Here is a 9495-nt window from a genome sequence, read left to right on the forward strand (position 1 = left end):
TAATAATTTGTTGCTAATTGACATTAGATTATATTATTATTCTGATAAGTGAGTTTAAGTTTAAGTTTAATTAAATTTTATTTAACTTATAAAACATATGATTTTGTTATTTTTAAATAATTATCTTTGTAAAATATCTCAAAAATATCATATTTTAATTTATTTAATTATTTATTATTTATAAATAATTATTATTGTAAAATATCTAAAAAATATCATATTTTAATTTGTTTAAGTATTTATTATTTTTAAATAATTATCATTGTAAAATATCTTATTTTATTTTTTTTAATAACTTATTTTATTTTATTTAAGTTTAAGTGTTTACAAACTACCATTAAATATAAGAATATTCCGTTAAAGTTAACATTAAAAAAATAAAAAACTGTTAAAACTAAGAATTTCCGCTATCTACACACTTATTATTTAGAATAGATATGTAATTGTGACATATAATATATAGACATATTTTTTGATTTTGACGTTTAATTTTTTATGAGAAATTATTTATTTTAATTGTTCTAATTATTAATTAAATAATATATATTTATATATAACTTTTTGTTGGTTTTATTTTTTTAAAATTAAATTATTAAAAATTTGATCAAATAAACATTTTAAATTTATAGTTTTAATTTAGAATTTTTTCAATATTTTATTATTTTAAATCTTGAAAGTAGTCTTTTTAGAATTAAAAACAACATATTATTATGTATGTATATGTGTTGGTACTGAATACAATAATTAATTCCTTAATAAATAAATTTTTTTAATTATCAACAAATAACTCTTTTTAACTTTTTCTTAAACAATATTAATTAAAATTATTTTAGAATGAACATTTAAAATAAATACTAAAACAAAGAAAAAACTTTTAATTAAAGAGGTGGACAAAAGACTTAAATAAATAAATACAAATTTTAATTTAAAAGGAGGACAAAGGGGGAAAAACTTTGTTTTAAGATTTATTTTTTAATTTTTATATTAACATATATATTGTAAAAGAAAAGAAAAGGTAAAAAAAAAAAATATTTGCTATTAATTAGATTTTTATTTTTTTGAGTATTTGAATTTTATTTAATTAATTTGAAACTTTTAGTATTGATTATTTGAGGGGCTTTCTATTTTTGCCATGAAAGGATTAGAAGCTTTTCTTATATGGGTTACGATTTTTGGGTTAAACTTTTCCGGGTGTTATTCCAAAGTTTCAGAAGATGATGTCAGGTGTTTACAGGGGATCAAGCAGCCGTTTTCAGACCCTGCGGAGAAGCTGTCTAGTTGGGATTTTAAGAACACGTCGGTCGGAAATATATGCAAGTTCGTTGGCGTTACATGCTGGAATGATCGGGAGAATCGTGTGTTCAATCTCGAATTCAGGGACATGAAGCTTTCAGGTAAGATAACTCCGGCACTGGAGTACTGTGGCAGCCTTTAGAAATTGGATCTAGGTGGAAACGAATTCTCTGGTACTATCCCATCACAGATATGTGATTGGGTTCCTTTTATTACTACTTTGGATATGTCCAATAATAGTTTCTCGGGTTCTATCCCACCTGAGTTGGGAAAGTGCTCGTACCTTAATGAGTTGGTACTTTCAAATAATCAGCTTTCGGGTACTATACCTTATGAAATTGCTAGCTTGGGTAGGCTCAAGGTCTTTTATATGGAAAGCAATCTCCTGTCAGGGGAAGTGCCTGATTTCAAATCAACATATATCATTGCGCAAAGTTATGCAGAAAATTCTCAACTCTTTGGGAGGCCTTTGGACCCCTACCATAACATTAATCCATTAAAAGTTGGTTTTGGAATTGGTTATTTGGTTTAAGCTACAACCGTTGTGGAGATCTTTCCTACAAATCCTAACTAACCCAACTGTATTAGCTGTCAACTAATCTTGGCAGCCTATATATATGTTGTTGTCTTTCATTTCAGAGGGTGTGAGAAAAAGAGAGTGTGAAAGGAAGAGGAGAGAAGTTGTATTGAGAGAAAGAGAATTTGAGCGTGGGTATTGTGAGGACTGAGAGAAAAATACAACTGTTAGAAAGTGTTTGAGATTAGAACCTTAGAGAGAGAAAGGTTCTTGGGAGTCCTGAAGTGCTTATTCTCAACTGTAATTGTATTCAGAGATTGCATCGATTGATGATGATGATAGTGGATCAAACAGGATGTAGGCCAGATTGATCTGGTTCGAACCTGTATAAAATTTATGGGTGTTCTTCCTTTATTTTTCTGCATTTAACTTTTGATTACTAGCCTTTCATTATAACTAATCTCATATATTAGTTATTGCAATTGTTTTATGTCATTGCTGATTGAATTCTAAGACTTTTGATCACAGAAAACATAAGAGTTATCCTACAAAATCAGAGCCAAGTTCGACGATCAAGAGGAGAGATCAAGATTCAAAGCTTCTGCATAAAGAATTGTTCAAGAACACAATCAAGAAAGTATGTCAACAATGGCAAAGTTTGAACTGGAAAAATTCGATGGCACCAATGATTTTGCCTTATGGAGAGAGAGTTTAAAAGGTATCTTAGTGCCTCAAAAGGTGGTTAAAGTGCTCGAAGATCAAAAGCTTTTGGCAGAGAAGAAACCAGAAGAAATCGCTGAAATGGAGGAGATGGCTTATTACACGATCATCATGTATCTTTCCAATGGAGTAAGAAGGAAATTAACCTCAGAAAAGACTGCAAAGGGTCTTTGGGACAAGCTGGAACAATTGTACCTGAAGCCATCCATTTCGAACAAAATAAATCTTCTTGAAAGATTATATGGTTTTAGAATGAACTCCTCTATTTCTTTAGATGAAAATATTGATAAATTTAATGAGATTATTTTTGGTTTGGCTAATATTGAACATAAGGTAGATGAAGAAAGTCAAGCAATTATCTTGCTCAGATCATTACCAATTGCCTATCAAGAAGTCAAAGCAGCAATAAAGTATGGGAGAGATGTGATTTCTTTGGAGGATGTTCTTAATGCTTTAAAGTCGAAGGAATTCGAGTTACAACTTGAGAAAGAAACCCGGAAAGATGAGGCTTACTTTGTTCGAGGAAGAAATCTAAAGAGAGGCTCATCCAGAGGAAATCAATCACACCATTCAAGGTCGAAGTCAAGAGGGAAAGACTCAAGACAGTGTTATCACTGTGGGAAAACTGGGCATATTAGGAGATTTTGCAATCTGTTAAGAAATCAACAAGGGTCCAGATCAAACCAGGACCAGCAAAGACCAATCTACAATCAATTTCATAATGAAAACAAACACCAGCAAGGAATGAAGTCTCATAATGATTCTGCAGCTGTGGCAGAACCCAAAGATGACTGCTCATCAGGAGGAGAACTTTTCTCAATATCTGAGAAATCAGATATCAAAGAGTGGGTCCTTGATTCAGGATGCACTTACCATATGTGTCCTAACTTAGATTCATTTTTTGATTATAAAGAAATTGATGGTGGTAGAGTATTAATGGGGAATGATGTTTCTTGCAAGGTAATTGGTCTAGGAAAGGTGGCAATTCGACAGTTCAATGGAGAGGTGAAAATGCTCAACAATGTGAGACACATACCCGAATTGAGAAGGAATTTGATATCCTTGGGAGCTCTTGAAGAAGAAGGATATTGCTACAAGTCTTTGAATGGGAACCTAAAGATCACAAAGGGATCTTTACTGGTCATGAAAGGAAAGAGAGTCAATGGATTGTATGTACTAGAAGGAGAAACTGTAGCCATTGCTGAAACATCTGTTGTTAAGACTCAAGAAAGTGAGATGCATCTGTGGCACCAGTGGATGGGACATATCAGTGAGCAGGGGCTGAGAGAGCTTCACAAACAAGGGAGCATAGACAAGTTGAAGACTTGTGCATTACCTTTCTATGAAGCATGTGTATTTGGAAAGCAACACAAGATTAAATTCACAACTGCTACACACAATACAAAGAAGGTTTTAGAGTATGTTCATGCGGATTTGTGGGGGCCAAGTAGAGTTCCGACTCATTCTGGTAAGTTTTATTTCTTATCCATTATAGATGATTTTAGTAAATGTGTTTGGACATATTTGCTTAAGACTAAAGATGAGTGTCTAGAGAAGTTTAAAATTTGGAAAAACCAAGTAGAAAATCAAACAAATCTTAAACTTAAGACACTTAGAACTGACAATGGATTAGAATTTATAAATAATGAGTTTGATGATTTATGTAATGAGTATGGAATCACAAGGCACAGAACAGTAGTTAGAACCCCTCAACAGAATGGAGTGGCTGAACGCATGAATAGGACCTTATTGAATAAAGTGAGATGTTTCCTTATTAGTTCTGGTCTAGGGAAGTCATATTGGGGAGAGGCTTTAGCAACTTCTAGTTATCTTATAAATAGAAGCCCAAATCGTGTTATACAACTTAAGACCCCATATGAAATGTGGTATGGCAAGCCTCCTAGTCTTAAACACTTGAGAGTTTTTGGCTGTGCAGCATATGCACACCAAACAGAGGACAAACTAGATGCTAGATCCATTAAGGGAATTTTTCTTGGATACCCTTTAGGCACAAAAGGATATAGAATTTGTTTGAATCAAAATGGTAGATCTAAGGTCATAATTTCAAGAAATGTAGTGTTTAATGAATATGATTTTCCTCACTTGAAAGCCGAGAAAGGTTGTGATGTTTATGGTGCAGGTGCATTGAAAAAGAATGATGACATGACTGAGTTTGAGATAAAAATGAAAGGATATGAACCAGAAAATGAGCAATGCAACGCACCAGGTGAAAATTATGCTCAAGATCAATCAGACCAGTCCACAGATTTAACAGGATATCAGCTAGCAAGGGATCGTGTGAGAAGAGAAATTCACCCACCTGCAAGATATGTTAAGGCAGACCTGATAGCCTATGCTTTGGCTATAGTTCAAACAGGTGACATACCAGAACCATTAAGCATAGAAGAAGTTACTTCAGGAAAATACAAGAAGGAGTGGAATCAAGCTATAAAAGAAGAGATGGACTCTCTGAACAGAAATGACACATGGGAATTGGTGGAAAAACCAGATAACAAGAAGGTGATAGCTTGCAAGTGGATTTTTAAAGTAAAGGAATGAGTAACACAGGAAGAACCAGTGAGATTTAAGGTCAGGTTAGTGGTTAAAGGCTTTACTCAGGTGGAAGGAATTGATTACACTGATGTGTTCTCACCTGTAGTAAAGTATAAAACCATAAGATTGATGTTATCTATGGCTACTCAACAAGATCTGGAGGTAGAGCAGCTAGATGTAAAAACAACATTTCTAAATGGTTATTTGGAAGAAGAGGTCTACATGCATCAACCACCTGGATTTCAGGTGGAACAAGAGGGAAAGGAGCTTGTATGCAAATTGAAAAGGTCCTTGTATGGCCTTAAACAATCTCCATGGCAATGGAACAAGAGATTCAACAATTATGTCCAGGAAATTGGTTCCACAAGATCAAATTTTGATCACTGCTTGTACTATAAGCATCTTGAGGAATCAATAAGAGTATATTTGTTGTTGTATGTAGATGATATGCTCATCATGGGCAAAGACAAAACAGTGATAAAGGGAATCAAAGACAAGCTTAAAGAGGAATTTGAAATGAAAGAGCTCGGGCATGTTAAACAGATACTTGGGATAGAAGTCACAAGAAACAGAAAAGATGGGATTCTGAATCTTAAACAAGCAAGTTATATTCAGAGGGTACTTTAGAGATTCAACATGCAAGATTCAAAGAGTGTTTCAGTACTTCTAGGAGGACAATTTGTACTTTCAAAAGATCAAAGTCCAAAGACAATCGAGGAGACAAAGGAAATGGAAAAAGTCCCTTATGCTATGGCACTAGGGTGTTTAATGTACATCATGGTCAGCACTAGACCAGACATAGCACATGCTCTAAGCATTCTTAGCAGGTTTATGTCCAACCCCGGATTAGAGCATTGGAATGCTCTTAAGTGGCTACTTAGATATCTAAAAGGAACTACTGAGATAGGACTGAGATACAGACAAATGGATCAGAAAGTTACACTTGAAGGTTTTGTAGATGCAGACTATGCAGCAAGTAAGGATACAAGGAGGTCAACTACTTCATATGTATTCACAAAAAATGGAGATTACATATGTTGGAAGTCCCAACTACAGTCAGTGGTGTCACTATCAACAACTGAAGCTGAGTTCATGGCCACCACCGAAGCATTCAAAGAGGCAATATGGTTACAAGGAATCTTAAAGGAGCTGAAACTTCTTGTAACGACCCTAATTTGCTAATAAGGCTTAGGGCTTTGATTAGTGTGCCTGAAGGGCAATAAATGGATTATTATGTTAATGTATGAATTAATGTGAATATATGATAATGATGCATGTTTAGTTGAGTTAAATGTGCATGTGGGCCCCGTCTGGATATTAAGGGCATAAATTTGATAGATGCGATAAACGTGATAAATGCTATATATATGTGATATGTCTGTGCAGCACGATCCGAGACAGTCCTGGGGAGTGGTTAGCCAGAAAGTCACAACGGGGTTGAGATTCAGACTCGGGGCGAGTCGAGGGGTAATTTGGGTACTAGGTGTTATGGGATTATTGGGTTATGGAAATAAATATTTGGAGATATATTTGAGGATAGAATGTCTAGGAGGGAATATTGGGGAAATTTACCATTTTTCCCTCGGGGACGTTTTGGTACCCCGAGCCTTGAGGTAACTACATAGACTTAAGTGGAATAAAACAAAACTTAGAATTGTGTAAAGCATTCAAAAACTAACTCTTTCCCTTTCTCTCTCTCGAGGTGGTCTTTCTTCTTCCCTCCATTTGAAGATTGAGAGAATTCTTGGTGGAATCAAGAATAAGGACTAAGGAGTTCAGCTGGGATTTAGGGAGCTTGGAGCCTGGAGCATAAGGGGCTGGTTCTAAGGTTTAATTCAGCAAGGGGTAAGCTTTAATTATAAAGAATATGTTTAGAATTGCAGCTGGTTTGTTAGAGTTTGCATGTTAGTTAAGTTTGATTTGTTCTTGAGTGTTTTGGTTGAATTTGGAGCTAGACTCTGTTGGGTTTTGAAGCTGATTCTGTGTTAGAAATTATTATGGTGATAAACTAGGACTGTTAGCTTAGCTTTGGGGAGGTTTGGTTTGAAGGAAATGCAGGAAAAAGGGTGAGAAATCTGGGTTTGGAGGTGAGGGCCGCGACCCTAGGATGGGCGCGCCGCGGCCCGTGTGCGCGCGCGGCCATGGGAGGAGGCCGAGAAGTTCATGCGCACCGTGGCCCGTGTGGGTGTCAGTGAGGTGCTAGCCTCTGTTTCGAGGCTAGCCGCGGCGCTTGAGGATGGGGCCGCGACTCTTAGAGCTAGTTTGTGTTTTTAAGGGTGTTTAGGTTTGGGAACTCAATGGTTAAGGCTCGGGATGGATTTTATCACCCGGATTGATAGAATTCAAGGTCTCGGAGGTTAGAGTTATGGCTTGAAGTTATTTAATGGATTAGAACTTGATGGATGAATATGGTTATTGTGTTGTGACTAGGGTTTCGGCAAGGCTCAAGTTAGAGGACTGTGCTCAGGACATCGGTGCTCGGTGAGCTCGGGACTCAGGTAAGAAAACCCTTGTTCCCATAGAACTTGTATGCAGGGCTAAGCCCAATGTGTTTGAACTGCAGGGCGTAGCCCTTTAACTGAATTTGCTATAATTTTGTACTTCTCTTATTATGCTATGAATGCTGTTATGGGAATGATCGGCAAGAGCCGGGAACGGTGTAGGTCGAGGTCGGCAAGGGCAGGGAATGGCATAGGGTCGGGAATGGCGTTGGGCACGTTGAGTGCAAGGTCGAGTACGGCAAGGGGCCGGGAGCAGCGTTGAGCACGTGGAGTGCGAGTTGCCAGGGCGAGACCCTAAAAGGATACCTGGGATATCCTCACGGTGTGGACCGCGAACCCAGGGCCTGGTAAATGCCTGGGACGACTAGGCCGTATGTGTTTAGCCCATTGGTGGCCTTTTTATATGCTTGATATATGTGTTGCAGATGTTATCTGTTTGTGGGTTTTCTTGCTGGGCTTCGGCTCACAGATGCTCTGTGGTGCAGGTAAGGGTAAGGAGAAAGCCAACCAACCATGAGTGTAGCAGGCATGAGGCGGCGTGTACATGTTTGGCCAGCCTAGCTGCCACAGCCAGTGGATTTTGGGAGATGTTTGTAAATAAACTTAGATTTTGTCGTTTAGTCGACTTAGTTCAGTTTATAAGTTGTAAATATTTCTAAACTGTATTTTGGGATCCCAAGTGTTAAACTTTTATGATTTTCAATGAAATGGAATAATTTCTAAAGTTTTTCCTCTGTTTATGGCTTAATTACACTGTTTGACTTAAAACCTCGATTAGCGAGTTGAAAGCACGTTTTTAAACTCACTTAGTAACGACTCTAAGGAAGTAGGGCGTTACAACTTGGTATCAGAGCGAGCCAAGGTTATTGGTTCTGGAGATTGACCGAACATGTACGCTCGCTGTCAGAGACAGGCTTAACTCAGTGTTGGTTGGTAAGATTGGCTAATATGTTTGAATATGTGTTTGAATGCCCTGTTTGCCTTCTTATCTTATAAAGAGCATGATGAATGAGTTAACATATGCATGATGCTAGGGCATGGCCCGTTGTGTGTTATATGTTATATGAGTTATTGTTTGTGGATGACTGATGTGTTTTGGAGGTGGTTTTGGATGTTGTTATCATGCCAAATGAGCGGCGTCGTTGGTTGCAGGCATATTTGTTAAGATGCCTCGAAAATCAGCTAGACTCCGCAGCAGTAGGGCCGAGGATGACAACCAGGGTCAGAACCCTCCACCTGCCCCACAGAATTGGAAAGAGATGTTTGCCGAGATGGAAGCAAGACTGCAGCGAACAGAGGAAGAGTTGCAACAGTTGAGGCAGCAGTCCCCACCTCAGGTTACTGGGCTGCCAGTGCAGCAGGTTGCAGCGCCAGTGCCAGTGCAGTCTACTGAGGAGAATAAGTGGGAACCTTTGTATGAGAGGTTCAGGAAGCAGCATCCTCCCACCTTCGAGGGTGGATCAGACCCACTGCGGGCAGAGCAGTGGATGAATATGGTTTCCTCAATTCTGGATTTTATGAGAGTCCAAGGGAATGAGAGGGTAGCCTATGCTAGCTACATGTTTAGAGAGGATGCCCGCATTTGGTGGGACGTGGTGGTTCAGACAAGGGATGTATCAGTTATGACCTGGGAAGAATTCAGAAACTTGTTTAATGAGAGGTATTACAGTGTGGCAGTTCGAGCTGCGAAGGTTGATGAGTTTATCAACCTGACTTAGAATCGATCGACAGTGACAAAGTATGCTATAAAGTTTGACAGATTGGCGAAGTTTGCGCTAGATTTAGTGCCGACTGATGCGGCGAGAAGGGACAGGTTCATGCGGGGGTTAAATGTTATGATTGCCCGCGATGTGAATATTACATTGAATCCAGAGACTACTACTTATGGCCAGGTGGTGGACAAGGCCCTTA

General features: G+C 37.8%; 1 protein-coding gene across 1 annotated transcript; it reads left to right on the top strand.

Moving 5' to 3' along the window:
• The first annotated feature begins 1132 nt into the window (after positions 1 to 1132).
• Positions 1133 to 1825, top strand: LOC133795206 (inactive LRR receptor-like serine/threonine-protein kinase BIR2). Its single transcript, XM_062232664.1, has 2 exons — positions 1133 to 1394; positions 1449 to 1825. Exons 1-2 carry the CDS (start codon positions 1133 to 1135, stop codon positions 1823 to 1825), a joined length of 639 nt encoding a protein of 212 aa, XP_062088648.1.
• Positions 1826 to 9495: the final 7670 nt, after the last annotated feature.

This window comes from Humulus lupulus, chromosome 8 (assembly GCF_963169125.1).
Source record: "Humulus lupulus chromosome 8, drHumLupu1.1, whole genome shotgun sequence".
NCBI classification, from domain to species: Eukaryota; Viridiplantae; Streptophyta; class Magnoliopsida; order Rosales; family Cannabaceae; genus Humulus; species Humulus lupulus.